At 42.0% G+C, this 19,312-nt stretch overlaps 1 protein-coding gene across 1 annotated transcript; it reads right to left on the bottom strand.

Moving 5' to 3' along the window:
• Positions 1-1,044: 1,044 nt before the first annotated feature.
• On the bottom strand, positions 1,045-17,563 carry LOC309407022 (inactive pancreatic lipase-related protein 1-like; the record flags this gene model as incomplete). The annotated part of the gene is made up of 12 exons (XM_082002420.1): positions 1,045-1,731; positions 2,947-3,114; positions 4,830-4,941; positions 6,039-6,168; positions 7,296-7,414; positions 8,841-8,960; positions 9,142-9,261; positions 12,244-12,352; positions 13,490-13,624; positions 15,980-16,105; positions 16,598-16,752; positions 17,515-17,563. 12 exons carry the CDS (start codon positions 17,561-17,563, stop codon positions 1,668-1,670), a joined length of 1,407 nt encoding a protein of 468 aa, XP_081858546.1. The 3' UTR covers positions 1,045-1,667.
• Between the last annotated feature and the right edge of the window lie 1,749 nt (positions 17,564-19,312).

Below are 19,312 nucleotides of genomic sequence, written 5' to 3'. Positions count from 1 at the left end.
GTAAGGCTGACCACAGATGGGAAAAACCGGAGCCTAAATAAGTGTTAGCTTATACCCCTCACCGACAGCGTAGGCTGGGAAGAAAACACAGAAAGAAAACTTCTCTGCTGTGTGCTTGCTGCGCTTGCTGCCGCCGTGAGGAGCTGCACAGGGAGGGAAGCAATGTCACAAGGGTGGAAAACGTCTGTTTGTCCCTCTTGAGAGAAGTTGGACAAGAAACTGCCTTAGCATTTTAATACCCCACGCATCTACGGCAGCACAGCAAGGGGTGTCTCCTTTACTAATTCATATATTTATTTCCTGTTTTCCTCCCTAGGGCAAGGTTTCACAGACGCAGAAAACGGTGATTTTCCAGACCAAAATTTGGTTCATACTATGCTCCTGGGGCAGCGCACTTGGGCAATGCCTTTTAATCTGGGCAAGAAGCACAAGGGCAATTTAGAAGGTTTTTAAAGATAAAAGCAAGCCTGTGCATCTCTGACTGCCACTGTAATTGCTGGGGGATATTCTCTTCGGTTGGGTTAAACCAAGGAACAGTTTGGTTTTCACATAAGGATCTTATTCCAGCTCTGAGCATGCCCATAGATTGCCAATCTTCAGCGCTGACCATTCTTTTTCTACTCTTTACAGCCCCCTCTCCCTCCCGTCACCCTGTGAGAGCCAGCAGAATGCACTGAGTTAATTGAACTGCTTTTTCTTCTGTATTAGAAGAGTAGTGCTCCAACACAGAATAAATTGGTTTCAACCTCCACCTCTGCAAGGGGAATCTGAAGCCTTGCTAAGGGGTTGGTGTCCTTCAGGACAAGACACTCCAGGGGAGGAAAGGTCACACAGAGAGGCAGAAAGAACAGAGTGACCCAGCTTGGGGAACCTCAAGAGAAACTGATGAAGAGGAAAGGTCCCAAGAAGCGATAGATCTCCAGGCCCCAGCAGTTCTGTGGGTTTTTCAGGGAGGCTGGGGTTCTTCTGGGAGCAGAGGAGAAGCAGACCACTTCTCCATCAGCAGGCTGAGGGAGCTGAGCCAGGATTACGTAGGGACAGAAATGAAATTGTGAACTACCCAGACTTCAGCTGAATACGTTTATGAAAAAGCAAAGACAGTTTTGTTCAAGGCTGAGGGCCAGCACATGGGATTTCAGGACACTTTGGTTATTGTTGTGACTATAAGTTTGTTAGTGAAACTTCACTACCATTTGAAATTTGCCACGCAGCTTTCTCAAATTAATTGTCCAGGTCACGTGGTCCAAGCTTAGTTCAGCATTGACACGCCAAAACACATTATGAGTTCTCCATAATGTTCACTGTTCCATCTCTCACAGGTAATTAAAATTAAACTTCCAGCCTCACTTCATAACCACTCACCCTCCTAGCTCTGTTTCATCTTTATTTCACACTATTTCTGGGCTTAGCCTTCAGTCTGAAATTATTTTGAAACAGGCTGAAATCAGGGGAGTTTCTCAATGGGCTTTGGCTCATTCACTCTTAAAGCTACTCTATAAATTCTGTCTATAGATAGGTATCCACAGATACACACCTCATCTGCCCCAAGCCAGCAAAAAAACCCAACACACATCACCAGTATTATACCTGCAGTGACTGCAGACTCCAGTGTTTTATGCATGACTAACTTTTATTGGTAGCAAGGTTTTGGGCATCTGTATGTGCTGTTAGCAGGCAACAAGAGTTTGCAGAACATCCTCCCTCACCGTCTCGGAACCACAGAAACGGAATCTGAAGGAAAAAGGAAAAAAGAGCCTTGAGTTGTCAACATTTGTTGAGATTATACAAGTGGATTTTTTTAAATATAAGTCAATCTAATTTGTCATTTGAGACAACTGAACACAACATACTTTCAGCTCCTAAGTTTGAAATATTACTGCTGGGGAAAGTATTGATGGACTATATTCATTCTGGTTCACCGCCTGCCTTCCTTCTGTTTTACAGTTTCTTTTTTTCCCAGATTTTGTGCTACCATCACTGCGTAGACGGTCACAACTACTTGTGCAAAGAGCATGAGCCAACAGAATTGTGAGTGCATATCTACAGAAATGCGCTTCATCAGCGATGTGTTTTGGTGAACAGGAGCTACAACTGGACTTAGGAGCTTTGCTGAAAGGTAATGCTGCTGGGCTGTAGTAATTTTGCTTTGCTTGAAACTGTTTCCATCTCCCATGTTGTCTTTTAAGTGACAGCATTTTAACTATGGATTTCTATATAAGTCTAAAATATATCCTGTGCCTCCTTTTCTAGATACCTAATCACGATGTGGATGAAATAACAACTGATCAAGCAAATGAGGGGGTTAAAAAGTCCAAGAAAATGAGTAAAACTGGATCAGTAAATCATGTTTCTGTAATCTGAGGATCCAAGCCGTATTCCATGAAGCCTACAGAAGTCAGTTTTAGCCTGTTGACCTCAACTTTGGATTTAGCCTTTTAAGCACAGCGTCCAAGTATTAGTCTTGCTCCTTGGGAGGGTAGGCTTATTATCACCGTTCTCTCTTGTCAATCGTGATCTCAGGGAACATCAGTATCAATGGAAAACTTCCACTGGTTCCAGCGGACAGTGAATCAGTCATCCTAATGCAAGCTCAGACAGCCCGGTAACCAATTCTTGTGGACAGTGAGTAGGAACTTGGCAAGAATGATGCTGATAATTCAGCCAGTGCTAATTTTTCTCACCCAAAGGGTTATACAGGAAGTTTGCTCTTCTGCAGCCTGGAAATACTTTACGTTTTTCTTTGAAGCTATTTAAGGCAAAGGGTTGAAGTAGTAGTGACTGAGCTATGCATAAACAGTGACTTGAAAGGAAGGAAATAAAAGGTTTTCTTGAGAGTCTTTGAATGCTTTAAATAGCTTTTCTTGTGAAAATGCTTTCACCCCACATATAATTTTGTCACCTATCTTCCCAAGTAACTTTCAAGATTTTCACAATGGATAAACTTACTCTTTTCCATTTCCTCCAGATTGTACCGTGATAGTTGCAGCTCCTAGTTTAGGAAAAGTTGGATTTAACAAGTTGTTGTTCCAAAGAAATTTCACCTTTGTAACTGTTCCAATGTTAACTTCTACATCAATGAAGCTTGTGTAAGTGTTGTGGGGTTGGAGGGTTCCCCTGTGAAAAATAACATTTTATGAATATGAGGCATGTTGGCATTTAATGTTAATTACCGGTCAACGGGTTGGCTGTGGTAGCAAGTGAGTAGAAATTTAGCAGAGAGACAATATTTAGCTTATAGTATGGTAACAACATTCTTGCCAATTTTCCAATGTAGCACATCCCAAACCCCTGTTTGTCAGAAGAAGGTAGGCCTGATGTGCTGCAGTCACACCTCACAGTGAAGACCCAGTTACAGGACAAATCCTGTGGAGAAGGTAGAGCTTGCTCCTTGTTGCTTATGTAGGCAGGATTGGGGTTTTTTTTGCACTTAAGTGAAATTTTCATGTAATGCTAATTAATTTATATGACACAGATGTTGGATTTGTTTGGGATGGCCAAAAGGGTTATGCACCAGCTGCTCAGCCTGGCAGAGATTCCCACACTTGAAGCACTGTGGCCAAGTCCAATGTGCATCCACTCTTGGGTCACCATAGTTTATAATCTGGCTACTGATTTCATGTTGCATCGTATAGCAAGCTCTGAACGGCAGTTTGAGACTGGTAACAACTTCAGCTACTGCATCTTAAGGAATACGAGCCAAAGTTTCTTCCATCCTCTTCCTTTCCCCTTCCCACCTCCATGCTGTGAGGGTGAAGGGCTACTTTCTAAAATTCACCCCTGCTGTATGAAGTCAAGAGACATTTGAATGTGTGATGCCTTTATCACTGCAGACCTGTTATTGTAGACATGACATGAGAGATACAGGAAGGGGGAAAAAGCAAAGGACCCAGCATAACCACTCAGAAAAAACCTCTCTAATTTTAATAAGCTTCATGTGGAAGGCAGGATTTTTATTCCTCCCCGCTAGCTTTGTACTTTCTCATTCATCTGCCTTCGGAGGAGCGTGTTTACCGTCCTCTATATTATAAGGCTTATGGTAGTGGAAGTGATGAGAGACAGGACAAAATCCCTTTGCATTTTATTTCTTTGCCGGATCCCCAGTGGTGCCTGGTAGGTTAGAACAAGATTTGCCAGGGAAAAAATGTTCACTTCCAGCGACTGAATTGACACAGGCCCTGCAAATAGCAGCTAGAGAGTGCTGGAGAGCATTCAGTATGGGCGGGCTGATCTCAGGTGAATGCATGAATGTCTGCGAGCGGGGATCAACTCACGGCAAACACCTGCTGCCCAGTGTGAAGACCTGAAGTCCCTCTTGGAAAAGTGGAAGTGACATAGTTGTCAATCAACAAAAACCAAACCCAAGAAATAAACCCCAAAACCCACATCGAAATGCCTTCTCCCGGTTTTTCATACTTTCAGATATTCTAGCTGAAACAAGAAAAAAGCAAACAAAATCACATGAAGCAAGCAGCTGCAGCGTAAGCAGGCAAAGTTACGAGCAACACGAAGTAAATCATGAGGTAGCTTTATCAGCCACATTTTGCAAGCCTGTGAAAGACAAAGAGATCAGAACTAGTGTAGGTCCAGCAAGACCTTGGTGGTACAGCAACCAAGTGACACCAAATTCTAACATTTTAAAATCCTGCATTCTAAACTTCTGCCTTCGAATCCAGAGCAAGTGAATTATCACTGCACATACATCAGGGACCTGTACCTGGGGGTAGAATGTGATCTGTAAAACAGGACCAATTTAAACAGAAACATTAATTGAAAATATTAATTAAATATTCTAGAATTTTAGTTTCTTTTCTGTTGAATTTTGAACTTACTTGAAGATCTGATGCTGCCTTGTGTTCCCACCACTTCCATACAGGGCAATATTTACATATCCTTTGACTTTCTTCTTTCCAGAGAGGGTCACAGTTACTTTGTACCTCCAAACTACACAGAAGAAATACAGTAAGTTAGACTGTACCCAGAGAGAAACGGTCTCCAAACTATCAAGTGTTGTTTTTTTGGTCTGTACAGTGTATTTGAAAGCAAAAGAAAATTATCACTGCTTTCATCTTCAGCTCAAGGCTACATCGCAGGCTGTCTGGACTGAAAGGGGTTAACACAGTGCTCGCTCTCACACCTGAATCTTGGTGCTCCCTGCTCTTCCTTGGGTTATAACCATGCAAAACAAATACAAAACTCAGTGAGTCAGATCTGTCATTATGTCCTGGTGAGGTCACCTTGAGGAAAGGGTAGACATTTGTGTTACTTTCTGTGAGGAGAAAAAAAAAAGCTAGTCCATAACATGGTAAACAGAGTCTCAGCGTTTTGACCACCAAGTTTTTTGTATACAGTGAAGCTGGAAAGGAGGTGGTGTTAGGAATAAATATTGATACACACTAGAATATAAACCATATAAAAGGAGTGTAAAAAAAATATTTGTGGGTGGGAACTTTCTTTTAGCACACCCTTTGCGAAAGCAGCTCTTCTCCCTCCGATTCTTGTTTACAAAGGCAATGGACAAACCACCTTGTGAGCGCTGACTTTTAGGATAACTGAGGTTGATAAAGGAGGTCATCTGGTCCATCCACTTCTCAAAGCAGAACCAGCTGTGATCAGCTTGCTCTTGACCTTTGTCAAATGAAGTTTTGGACATCCCTGAAGATGGCCATTTCCCAGCTTCTCTGGGCCCTTCTTCCTGCATTTAACCACTGTCATTGTGGCAGTAATTTTCATACTACTTAATAAGAAATTCCCTTGCTGCAACTTCAGTTCATTGCCTATCCTCCTTTCTCTTTGCACCTTGTAGTGCAGTCCACTGAACACCTCAGTGACTTCCACTAGACCCTATAGTTTGTCAACATCTTTCGTGTACTGGAGGGCCCAAAACTGGGCAATGGTATTGGAGGAGGAAAAGCATGAAGTCCTGAAGAGCCATTGCACTGCTATAAGGTCTGTGCATATGTTAAAATTAATTGTAAAACAGGAAAATAAAAAGGTTTGTTTACAAGGAGTAGGTAGCAATGGAAGAAATCAAAACTCACGTGCAAAATCCTTGTTCTCGCCAGTATTCAGGTAAAGTTTCAGGAAATTATTTTTAATTTTCCCTTTGAATTTATCTGCAAAGTGACCCATATTTGGGCATCCTTCTCGTGGGCATGGGAAACATTTTCCCTAGGGAAAACAAATATATCTGTTAATAAAAATACCCAGCCAGCCAAGACAAAAAACATAGTCATAGGACTTATTTTTAACATACCCACCTAACTGCCCCTCTGTGTCACAGCAACAAATTTCAAGTAACCCTTTCCGTGACTTGAGAAAGATATAAGCCAGCCAACTTCCTCAAAGGCTCTGATTTTTCAGAGGTCTGTGTTTTTTCTTGTGCCATTTAGCTCGGTCCAGCTACATCAGTGACTTCCTTGAGTATTCTTGAACTGGAGCAGGAAGGAGGAGGTGTCCTCCCCAGCAACTGATGAGGAAGAACGATTTCTCCTTTTGCCTTCAGGTTGGGTCAAGAAGGGCTTTGTCTCGAAAACAAAGCTCATTTTTGTCGTGAAAACAGCTTTCTACCATCGCAGGTAGCCACCTGCTCCCAAAGTGATCTGAGCAGTGTGATCTCTTCCGCCTGCTCAGAACACGTAAAGGTCAGTCTAAGCACTGTATAAGTTTATACCTCCGTCTGTGCTGCCTGTAGGGTATGACGAGCCTGTTACCTTCCTGCTGCTCTTAGGCTATAGTTCCCCATCTCCCAGTCTGGGACAGGGAAGGGCTTCCTGACCTTGGTCCAAAAACTATTGTGCTTTGTCCCTGAGGCCATCTTAAGTCACCAAAGTACTTTGATCATGGACTGACCCCACCAGGTCATCACATTATTTTACTTCTTGTTGTTTTGAAAAGACGACATTTAAGCTGTGTTTGAAAGCTCACCTGCTACAGTATGGGATTCCACTCACTGCTTTTTGATAAATACATTCGGCGATTACGGGGACAGGCTCTCTTCCGTATGTCTTCCCCCGTTCGATGCAGCAGGGCAGGCTTGGGAAAGCCACACCAGCTCCAGTAGCACCTCAGGGCTGTCACATCTGCATAGATGCCCCATAGAACCAGGGGCATCCCTGGTTTTTTGTTGCCTTTTCCTACTTTGACCCATGTCAGCTGCATTAAGATGCCTGACACTTACTTCTCTTACAGATGCACTCGCTGGGTGCAAGCTAGCATAAATAAATAGAGTTTCAGATGTATAAATCAGAGCCACTATTTTTGACATAGTCCATCCTGAGGCCCTGGGAAATACTTACTGTTTCAAAAACATCATATGAGGCACAAGCATAGCCTAGAAATCCATCAGGGTAGGTAATACTGTCAGAGTAATATTTGTAACTCCGCAAATGATTGCAAGCCACAAAGTCCCGAGTACCTGCGAAGAAGACGCTCCCAAGTTAGTTCTTCTTTTCTGTTACCATTTGAGGAAAAAAAAATACTGGCACAGATCTTGTCATGTCGTTGGGATGTATCATACCTCCTTGAAAGCCTCATCACAGTTCTTGGAGTATCAAACGCAAGGTTTGAAGCTTGCTTTTGCAATTAATTGATGCTCTAAGGATTGTCACTGACTCAACAGGTATTAAACGCAGACTTGAAATGCTTTGTGGAGACTGACTGTGCAGCTGAGCTCAGCCCCTGCCCTCCTCGACCCTCATGCTCATTCAAGCAATCTGACCGACTTTCACAATAGAAATGAGAATTGCATGAAGCAGGTCTTTTGTAGGCAACAGTTGCATTACCATAACAAAAGAAAACCAAATGAAAAGTATTTAACAGTGAACTTCCTAGGGCAATGCTGATTTGCTCCAGCTGAGGACTTCAAAACAAAATTATTATTATCTGGGGGGTGCTTAAGGAAGGGAGACTCTTAAAATTAAAATAATGAATGTATTATTTTCCTTTGTGTGGCTTTGTTTTCCTGACTTTAGGTGAAAAAGAAGTTCATATACAACGCAGTTGTTTCTTTGTACTTTAATTCCCCATTATTGATAACGAGTTTACTCTAGTAAAAAAAAAAAAAAGAAAAAGTAATGCCTCTAGCTGCATTGAATAAAACTGGGAGAAAAAATCTAGTTATCACAAACAAGTTCATGGATTCCCAGAGTTTAAGGTGTTTGCAGTAATGTAAGAAAGAGCTTGGATAATGTACTAAAAAATCTCTACAGCAGAAATCTTGGTTTGTTTTTTTTAACGTTATGTGCAATTTAACTTTATAAGGAGACATAGAAATTTTCTAATACCTAGAGCTTTTATTAGAACCATGTAAAACAACAAAGCACTCTGTATTTGAGCAGCTATGTGCCAATCTTTTTTTAGCTGACTAAAAATAGACACAATGACATTGCTTTAATGCAACCCAGATTGTAATAGGTAATTAAAAAAAAATTAAATTAATTGCTCTCAGAAGAATTGCAGCTGAAGATGCCCTAACAGAAGTAGCTGTGAGCATCATTGTCCTACTGCACTCAGTACCGCTGCTGGGCAACTAAACAGAAACAGTGAAATGTGTTGTTACAGACCCTTCAAAATTTTTGGCACAGTTTCAATAACTTTTGTTTTTGCTGTTAGATACCTTAGAGGAGGCATAGTTTCCAGAGGCAAACCCTTTATCTTGTTTATTTTTGAATAAGCTCTGGAGAATGGTGTGTTTTGAGCATGTTAACAGTTTCACTGCACTCTGCAGCTGCCGTTGCTGGGGGACACACCAGAAGCTGATGCAAAACACCTGAATTAAGAAAAGTTCAGTGGCTACATTGTGAGGAGAGACGTCCCCTGAATTTGTAATGTAATCGACATACCTTCCCAGATGCCGTCGAGATCTACAATCTGTGAAACAGGGTTCTTCCCGCACCCTGGCATTTGCTCTCCTCCGTTTGGATAAAAGTCAAGATGTCCTATAGCTGTACTCATGCCAAAACCTGAAGCATTCAAAGCAGGGGTAAGAGCATTTTGTATCAATATCGTCTCATATCTCTAGCTGTTGGCTTAAAGTTTGTGCTTGGTATTTTAGGCTATGATCTGTTAGTGACCAGGATGAACAATTAGGGTGCCCCAGGACATAAATAATTTGGTATTAATACAGTAGAGGTGGATAGTCACCTAAGTAGGGGATTGTGGGAGCTGAATCTGTGTGGATAACGTCAACAAACTCTGCATCAGATTTATCCAGTCTGACTTCAACTGGAGTGCTTTGAAAATAAGGTTGAGCAGGGTCCAGTCCTGAAAGAAAAGGGGTAGTGTTATGTGTAGGTAAAGAGATGTAGATGTATAATTTTACAGAGCATTATGACAGTATATAATAAATATCACATATATAGTTGCCTATGGTTCTTTATAGCTAAGTAGTATAGGCATTAATAAAATGATGATGTGTGCTCTCCCTTACCGAGCAGCTTTTCTCCCTGGATGGAGAAAGGGTTACCTGTGTGAAGCCTATTAAATTTTACTGGTTTACATCAATATTAAATCTCAATACTTGGGTTGTTTGGTTTTTGTTTGAATTGAACTTCCCTTTAATAATGTTGCTCAAACTGAGGTTGCTGTGTCTGCATCCCGTATAACTGATCTATCTGCCTGGTTTCCAGAGTGCCTTGTTTGAGAGTACTCAAACGAGTATTGATGCTGATAGCACCCCAGTGCTTGGAGATGTTGAAACCAGCCTCTCTACTTCTGGCTCCAGTCATATTTTGGAAAAACATCTAGTTCTGAAGTGGTGATTTTTGCTTTTAATCCCAGCAGAAAACAGAATTCATTTGCTTCCCAAATTGCTGCAGCAATTTCAGGAGCTTGCAAGTAGCACAATTTTTGCTCCCTTATATTTGCATCTCTTATTATCCCTGGGCAGCAGATTCGGTTTTGCTTTTAGACGGAGTTTTGTAGACTATTAGTCCAAGGTTCACCAAGCCTGAAATCCCCAAGGAAAAGTAACAATTGAAAAAGGCTGTGTTAATAATATCCAAAATTGCCTTTTGTGTATGGACGGTCACTCCGCTTAATGCACACTGCCCTCGCGCTGCCTGCAAGGTGAATGAGGAGACCAAGCCCATAGCTTTAAATTCTGGAAGTGCTGAACGTGTTTAAAAAATTGCTGAAGAATGCAGACTGCAGGATGAGTTATCTGCATCTTGAGAAAGGAGTGGTTTGAGCGCGAGTTTAGCTGATAATACCTCCTTGCAGTTTTGTTCTCTGGGAGAGTATTGGAGGCTTGGAACTACTCGCAATGGTGTCTCTGCTTTGTGAGGTGTCTGGAACATCTTTTTCAGAAATGAATTCATACTGCAATAAATATGCCTATTTGGTTGCCATTTTCTTTTTTAAAGAGTCAGTTAAACAGTTTAAGGAAGATGAGGGCTACCCCTTGAGGGGCGGCGCGGGGGACGGCGGCTGGCGACGCGGGGGCTGTGTCGCAGCGACGCCCGCGCTTCCACGGAGCCCCTCTTTGCCGCTGGGCCAATGGCGTTTTCACCATTTAAGTCTCGCAGTGTTGCAAAATGGTCCCTTCCAGAGTCGTTTGCTCCCAGCTAAGGTGGGCGGAGAGCAGACTGCAAGCCAAAGGGTGCTGCAGGTTGAGAACTTGCTGTTGGGTCAAAGGGGAGGTGGAAGCGCCGTTGGCCAAGACCCGCAGAGGCTCGGTCTGTTATATCTTGCAAGACACAGACACTGTTACGGGACCAGTGGAGGATGCCCAGAGTCTGCGTATTCAGAGTGACATGTGGACAGCTATAAAACACACCAGAACCAGAAACGCCTTCTCTGAAAGAACTGAACAGGGAAACCTGGCTCAGCAGTAGCGAGAGGCTTCCTCGCTTTCTCAGTGTGCGGCGCCCGACAGGGAAAGGCAACAGAGCAAGTCAGTGCTGGGGAGGCGAAAAATGAATCGGTACAGCTGGCTGAAAATTAAGAGAACAACACCACATCCCTTAAAAATGTCTAAACTCTAAAATGTAGGGTGCTTAAAAAGGACAAGCTATTACTTAGGCATATAACGAAAATGGGGAGCGCTTTCTGACCAGTCAGCTCTGACGTTATCTGGAAAGTAAGAGTGAGCTCACGTAGCTCAAACTAATATAGGTTGTATAAATACAATGCCTGTGATCTCCGTCAGGAAAAAAAAACCCAAGCAAACAAGATTCAGTTGAAATCTGACTGTTTCTTTAAGCATCAGCACAGTTTCTTAGTAATTCTACTTGGATCTGGACAGACGATATAATCCTATGTGATTCAATTTTTGCTGCCAAGGAAACACAGATATTTAGTGTATCAACAGTTAAGTGAAGAAATGAAACTTTACAAGGCTTGCTGGAAATAAATTATCTTTTTTTTTTTTTATTTAATTACTGTTAACGTACTCTCCTAGATGAAAAGTTTACATAGACGTAGCCAAGCAAGGTGAAATGGGTGATGTATCAGGAAGGTTAGCCTACTGCTTCTGAAACAGCAGGTTTAATAAATCCTTTTCTGGAAAACTCTCCTTGTTAGCAAAACTGCAGTACAAAATAACTAGCTGGTCACTGTTGTGCTGCTTCAAGCATGCTTTGGAGGGACCTGCAAGCAGTGGGTGATGCTGTGCCTCGGATGTGCTGCTATATAACAGGCCAGATTAATGAAAGATGAACACGGGAGGAGAAAAACTGCTAGGACGAGGAAGGTAGGGGTTACTCTCCTGGTCTCTTTTGTTACATTAGCATTGGACAAATCATTATGAAAAACAACCGTGGCAGCTAAACCTGGTTCTGGCTGTATGTGAGTTATTGCGAGTTTGTTTTTAGCAGCGACGGCGGAATATGGTTACGTTACAGCATCGCTCCTGTCCTGCTCCAAACTAGCACTGGTCCGGGCAGTGACACTACCAGGTTGATGCACCAGAAAGCCAGCTCTGTAGAGGTTGCCACAACCATTAAAGTGTATCAGCAAGTCAACTGACGTATTGCGGGGGTCTTCTGGCTCTCTCAGCTGTATGGAGCCTTTCCTTTGCTGTGTAAACGTATGCAAGCAAAATAATCAGCAGACTGACTGTTTTCCCACACTTAGAGGGCACCGGTCCTTGGTGTACTGTGGTGAGAGGCTAAGTTCTACAAAATCCAGACTACCCTTGACTAAACTGCAGCCCGCAGTCAGGTAGAATCATAAGAAAATGAACAGCAGCACTCCGTTAAGCCGTGATGTCTTTAGAATGAGCTGTGACTTAAGTCACTGACTTACCAGTTATTCTCCCAATCCCCGGCCGCCTCTTGCCAGCCTCACCGGCCGCGTGTGCCCCGAGGCTGTGGCCAATTATGTGAACGTCGGCTGGAGAGTATCCGTATTCTTCCTGAGAAAATAGCAATATGAATAATTACTACATCTGTTTTCAGCAGCAGCAGGGAAGAGTAAAAGGGGGCTGAAAAACTACTTTTATTTTGACTACAAGCTCAGGAACTCCTATAGGATTTCAGCATCTGTTTGCCAGTATAGGTACTTGTGTCCAATACATAGTTTTGTTTTTTTTTTTAATATTTTTTTTCCAAAACTCCTTATTCAGGTGCTGCCCTCACTTGGAGGTTCTTAAAACTGTAGACAGCTCTGTCACCAATCATGAGAGGCTCTGTACCCGTTTTACGTCCTAGACCCATGAAGATTCACAGGATGCTCATCGGGCTTGCAAGATTCAACCAGGCAGGAACTCTTAGTTACACCTGGCAGGTCAGGCACCACGGGTAGCTGGAGGAGGACATGAGAGGAGAGACGCCTTCAGCCTTTTTGGACAGTAATTCAGTGGCTGCATTGCCACTGTAGAGGGTGAGACATGGGTCAGAGCACTCTAGACCCAGCGTACTGTCTAGTTAAGTAATTTATAGTTCTTTTATGGGAAATGTATGTTGAAAGCAGGTAAAATGCTTAAAAGAAGGATTCAAAGCAAGCATCGCTTCCCATGTGAAGCTGGCTAAGAGGGGGGCACGTGGCACGTGCTGTGGGTCTAGGCACTGAGCACGAGGGCTTTGGGCTTTCCCCTGAGGCAGCTGGGTGGCTCCTGGTTCTCCCCAGGCACTGCTGCTCGCCGGAGAGCGGTTGTCCTCCAGCCGTCCCGGCATTCTTAAGAGCCCTTCGGTATGTTTTGTCGCTGTGAAATAGCAGTTGGCCATGCCTGTTTTCTCTGCGCATTTAAAACTGCACAGCACTTTGCATCTGTTAACGTCTGTGGAGTAACTCTTTGCCTGTACTATGGGGATGTCTGGCAGAACTTCACATCCCGAAACTGGCTCGCCCTGCTCTGTTTTCAGCACAACTTCTAAAATGATCACCGAGTAAAGAAGTTGTTTCTCCTGGTTACATTCACTGAATCACTAAGGTTGGAAAGGACCTTCAAGATCATCAAGTCCAACCGTTATTCACATTAATGAAAGTTCCTGAATCTTATTTCTTTCAAATCGGCATTACAACTAGAGCTTTATAACCAGAAGATTCTTACCACAAGAACATTTACAAAATAAGCTATTTCAGCGCCCACAACACGGATGTTGTTTGATGCCTGGGTGTACTGACATCTTGCACCTCTTTTCCAGTTTATGCAGATGCAGTTCACGTCTTCCACAGTAAGCATCCTCTGGTTTGTAAAACAAAAGTAAAAACCAAAGAGTCCCACAGTAAATACAATCTGGAATTGATTCGTGTTGCTTATTACAGCTCAACTCATAAATGTTCCGTGAATTTGTATGAGAACATTTTAAGAACCAAAACCTGAGCACGTATTTGCGGTCATGGCCGCACACAGGCGTATCCGTGCTCACACAATACCGGAATAGGGTCGTACGCTGTAGTAATGGCCACACCATCATTTCAAATGCCTATAGCAGTATACTTTGCAGAAGGGAAAACAATATAAATACCAATACTTCTAAGTTTTAATTTCAATCAAACTTTGTATGCAACACTAAATAAGAGCACTACTCGGGTACTGATTCACATAAGTGATTTAAAACTGCTTTAATTCAAATTCAGTTAGAGCTCATATTTTTGATGATAAAAATCAAGAGGGTTTTTTTGATACAGATTTGAAAGAAAGTGTGTTTTTATAAGAGGGTGCGTAAATCGCTGCTGTCACTGAACATTCGTTTCAGATTTATGGCTTTATTTGGGGATATGCATATACAGGCAGTTATTTTATTGTCTGCCAGGGAATCTGAAGCTTTGCTTTTCGCTCATGAGCTGGATTGTTTGGCTAAGTGTATTTTGCTCTAGCAGCTTTGGTGTATTTCACAGAATCACTAAGGTTGGAAAGGGCCTTCAAGATCATCAAGTCCAACCGTTAATTCTTCCTTGTTTTAATTTAATTAAACATTAATTTTAATTTTATTAATTTAATTACCTAATTTACCTTTTGAATAATTATGTTAATTAAACATTTAATTTAATTAAATTTAATTCTTTTTCATTTATTCTTCATTTCGTGTTCAGACATAGAAGAGCATACAAAACAAATTACAACTGTCGAAGGACAGAAAAGGCAATAGAAGTGTCTGTGACTATGTTAGAAGTGGTAAAAATAAGTGTGCAGACAGGATTTTTACTTAATGAGAAGGAGCATAAATAACAGATCCACACAGGAGGGCTCATGTATTCACAGTCTCGCTTGCTCTACTCTTTACTGAAGATTTGCTGAGGCCAATTTTTCTTTTTAAATAAATTGAAGTATTGTGATAAAACATAGGCCACCATAATAGAGAAAGATTTTTAAGATTTATCTCATGTCTCTACATCCTAGTGAAAATTGAGCAAAAGGATTTAAGGGACTAGCTGAAGCAAAACATGAGCTATCTTGTTGATTGTGAGGTTCTAGAAAAAAATCTCTAAGAGTGGAAAATGAGATACTGAAAATTATAAAAACATCAATCTGCTTCTGATACTTTGAACAAATTTTTAACTAACAAATCCAACAATCATTCCTTGATGTTCATAAAGTGATAATCAACATAGATTTTTTTTTTCAATGAGAAACTCTCAAATAAATTTAATTTGTTTTCTTTTGACCTATTATGAAAGAGAATCACGTAACAGGGATGCAATAAATGAGAAATACCTGGATTTTAGTGGACTTTAACATTGTTTCTCATAGTGTTCTCATAAGTAATGTAGGAACATAGAATTTATACAAAATTATAGTTGTGTGAATATTTAGTTGAAAAACCTCATCCTAAAAGTATCGTATGCCATCCACTGGTATTTTGCTCTGTGTTTTATGACTAGTAGTTGTCATTAGCTGCAGCTGCAATAGAAAGTATGTTTATAGAATTTGAGAAGACCGCAAGGTGGAATTGCAACCGTGTATGGGGATAGGATTAAGAAATAACTTGAAAAATTGGAGAACTAGAACAAAAAGCAACAAAGCAGAGTGCTCTACTTCATTCACTGTTCATAGCTAGTCCTAGACTGAGAGCTTTGTTTGACATGATCCCCTTGAGGTTCCTTCTGGCTGTACATTTCTACAGCTTTATTGCTTCAGTTAATGGTCAACCCATGGCCTCAACCTCCAACACCTGTGCGGCAGCCCAGACCTTTGTGATGGACTTTCCACACCTGGAACCCTGACTCTTGTTTGAAGAACTATGATGCAATAGTTACGAGTCTGCCATTATTTCTGGCATCGCCCTCATTTCTAAGCAGTATCTTGCTCCAGGATTTGTGTTGCCTTTACCAAGAAAAAGGACGCTTACTGAGACAAATCCTGTTGTCACTCACTTCACTAAAGAGAAGAACTGGATATATTCATCAAGGTGCAGACCTACATATTTCAATTGCTAACAATTTGGAAATAAGTGGCCTTTCCCCCCCCACTTCTTATCACTGCAAGTGCCATGAGAGAAATTGTTTAGAAATAGAGAAAACAGACAATTTATAGGAATGTGTTTATAAATGCAAACTAAGGAACTTCAGAGGGACAGGATTTCCCTGTGGTACATACCTTGCACATGTCTGACAACCAGTTTTCTTCTCCATTATCTATAAATCCGTGTACGATAAATCTGGTTATCCTACTTGTGTTAAAATTTGAGTACCCAATTGTTGAGGCATCAACTGCAGAGATCTCCTGTTGTAGATATTAGATTAATAAGTATTTAAATCTGCTTTCTCTAAGTATAAAAATTGCAATGACCCGAACTATGCTCATCTGTACAAGCATTTAAAAGTTGCGTAATGTTAAGCTCATCTGCAAGTGTTTACATGATTATGGCCTAAGATCTATATCTCCATTCAAAGCAAGCTTTGACACACCTTAGAGCAGCCAAGACTTTACTTTTAATGTATTTTCATCTTATCTGTGGAAAAAAAACTACCCAGTAGCTTTAAAAATGCAGTTTCCCAGTACTTCTCAGTGGCCATGCAGCAAACATGGGGGAGGGCTGCTTTGTAAGGACGGGAGGAGGGTGAGAGTTCTGCCCCCAGAGACCCTGCCATGGAGCTGGTTGTCTTGAATAAAGCGGAGATTTGGCCATTTCTAACACTTTCCAGGAACACAGCTGGAATCTGTTTACTCTTTTTGCATGTGATTTACTAATGTTTAAACTGCAGTAGTTCTTACTTGAAAGTTAGTAGGATTTTCTCTTGTGTACAGGAGAAAGTGAATGTCTATCTTTTCTGGATCCCAGGGTAGTTTATGGACTGGTCTTTCCGTGGTCCCAGACCACGGTATATCATCTGAGAAACATCCAAGCCTCGCATAGCAAACTTCTTTGCCTGTAGCACACAGATCGAATCAATTATAAGTGAATAAGCCAAGTAGTGGAGCAGGCCAGTCATAACTCATAGCACCTCTTCTCTGGAGGTGTCTGGAAAATCCTACAGTTTACAGGAAGCAAAGACCAGCAGTTGCCCTCTCTCAGATCTTCAAAGGCTACGGTTCACCCCAAGAAAAGAAGCAGCCCTGTTGCTCATCAACAAAGTATTCAGCAGAGTTCCCCTGTGGGTATCCTGTGCTGTGACTTAGGTATCTTTCCCCAGCTGTGTTTCGCCTACGGCAAAGACAGCTGTTGAGTTTCCCCTCTATATCAAGTCAAGATACTGCAAATGATCAGCGATAACTTGGGACCATGCTGAACAGCTGACTATGCTGTACACGAGTCTTACACTGTACAAGCCGGTGGCCTCTGCTAAATATAAAACTACCTTCATTAGGCTGCTGTCCCCACCCTGCCCCAGGCTTTTTCCCCATTTCCATCAGTAAGGAAGAACACAGCAAATAAATTCCTAGGTTTGGTAGAGCAGTAGCTTTGCTCTGGTGTACAAAACACCAGCACTTCTTGCGGGTCCTAGGGTGGGATTTCGGCGGTGGAGAAGCAGAAAGAAAACATGCACACCGGCTCGTCTCACCATTCTTGTATAGGAAAGTGAACCTTGTAACCTCAATCAGTAAGTTTATAGGCACCATAGCGTAGAATAATATCTCACAAAATACAGCAGCATGGAAAGGCTATGTAAATACTAACCCCGTGTGCTTACCTTCTGCTATGCTGAGCAGAAATAGTGCAAGTATCCAAATTCCAAGCATCTAGAACAGTAGAAAAAGAAGCAGCTAGGATTTGCTAACCCCTTGATTAGCAAGCACACTTAGCTTTCTGGGGCTGCGTTTTCTCAAGGTGAAACGGGTGCTGTGCCTGTCTTCTCTGCAACATGTATCTGTGACCGCCGCGTATGTGAGACATGTATGAGTCAGCTTTATGTTTGCTAATATACCTATGAAAGCATAGCTTAAATCCAGAGTGATTTTTGTCCTGTTGAGGCTACACTTCTAATTGGATGTATAGTAGCTACCTTAGAACTAGCGCAAGGATGCCTGTGTGAGCTGCTATTCCCCTTTATGCTGCTGGTTCTTCATCCTGTCCCGAAAGCAGGATTGTACGCCTGGTGTGCACCACGCCAACATACACACAGAGTAGAGGTATTCTATTTAAAGCATATTTGCGCAAATATGGGTGCTAGGTGGTATTCCATAAAGCTGGCACAGCACACAAAGGAATCGCCACATATTTATCCTGTTACACGATAAGCAAAAACAACAGAGAACCTCCCAAATTTGCATTCATTGGCTAGTAATTACCACATTGATTATTATTGGTTACACATATTTAAATTATCGCGCATGCTCCTAGAAAGGGTGGGGGAGTAATTTGCATAGTCCCTCAATTGAGTCGGTCGCGATCTCCCCCTGCCACCTTTACCCTTACCGCAGTTACTGTGGATTCTGCTGACCTCATGACGGTTACTTTTTCCAAGAGTAAAAGAACAACTCAGTCTTCACGGTTTACTGCTTAAGTACAACTACTTCTTCATCTTCTTGACCACTAAGTCTGGGTACATTAATCTTGTTTAATTGTGTTGTCTCCTACTGACCTGCCCCCCCCCAGAACCTTTCATTTGTCTCCAACAGTATTGGGAAGCCATATACCTGATGAGGTAAAGGAAAAATCCCAAACCCTGAACTACTTACAATGCAGCCTTGAAGCTCCATGGGCTAATGTGCAAACTTAGCACGTACTTTTATAGTCTGCTTTATCCTTGGAAATGTTCCCAGAAAGATAGGAACATTTATTTCAGATTATAGTTTATAGCCAAGCTATAGTTTATAGCCAACCAATTAGTAGTTGATTTCTCTGAAAACTCCAAAATCCATGGTCATAGATTTTTTGAATTGGTGTGCTGGAGCCCAGGGTAAGATTGGAGCTCCCGAGGTAGGATAATTCCCAGGCAGCATTAGGAGTGGGACATTAAAGAGAATTACGTGGGTCTGTGTGGCAGTGCGCTTAGGGGCTTCTCTTGGCTAGGAAGGCTTTTTTTTTTTTAGTGTTGCATAGCTGGGATGTAGGGGGTCTACTGGAGGAGTTAGTAGGGAACTGCATCGTCTTTAAGTCCCCTCCCTTGCCCTGCATCAAGAGCTTTGGATGTGGAAAGTTCCTGTGCTTCTGGGTCTTTTGTGCCCATTTCTTGACATCAGCTCAATTTGGTGAAGCCTTATGCCTTCAGGAAAACTTCTCAGTGGGACTGGTAGGTCTTTTCATAGTAAGATTCTGACCTTCTCCTGGTGTCCCTTTCATTTCCTTGTTGAAATAATTAGATGTAGAAGGACAGTGGTCTACCCCTTTGGATCCTTTCTATGCTATCCATGTAACCAAAGTTTTGAGAAAGTCCTTCTCCTCTGAATGATGATCTGAGGGAAAATGTGCTGGAAATATATATCAATAAGGTACAAATTTCCCCCAGAAGTAGCGACATGGCTGCTTTTTGTAGCAATGTTACAGAA

This window comes from Phaethon aethereus (genome assembly GCF_964289735.1).
Source record: "Phaethon aethereus genome assembly, chromosome: 7".
NCBI lineage: Eukaryota > Metazoa > Chordata > Aves > Phaethontiformes > Phaethontidae > Phaethon > Phaethon aethereus.
Note: the sequence above shows the minus strand (reverse complement) of the source record. Positions and strands in the feature narration are given on the sequence as shown.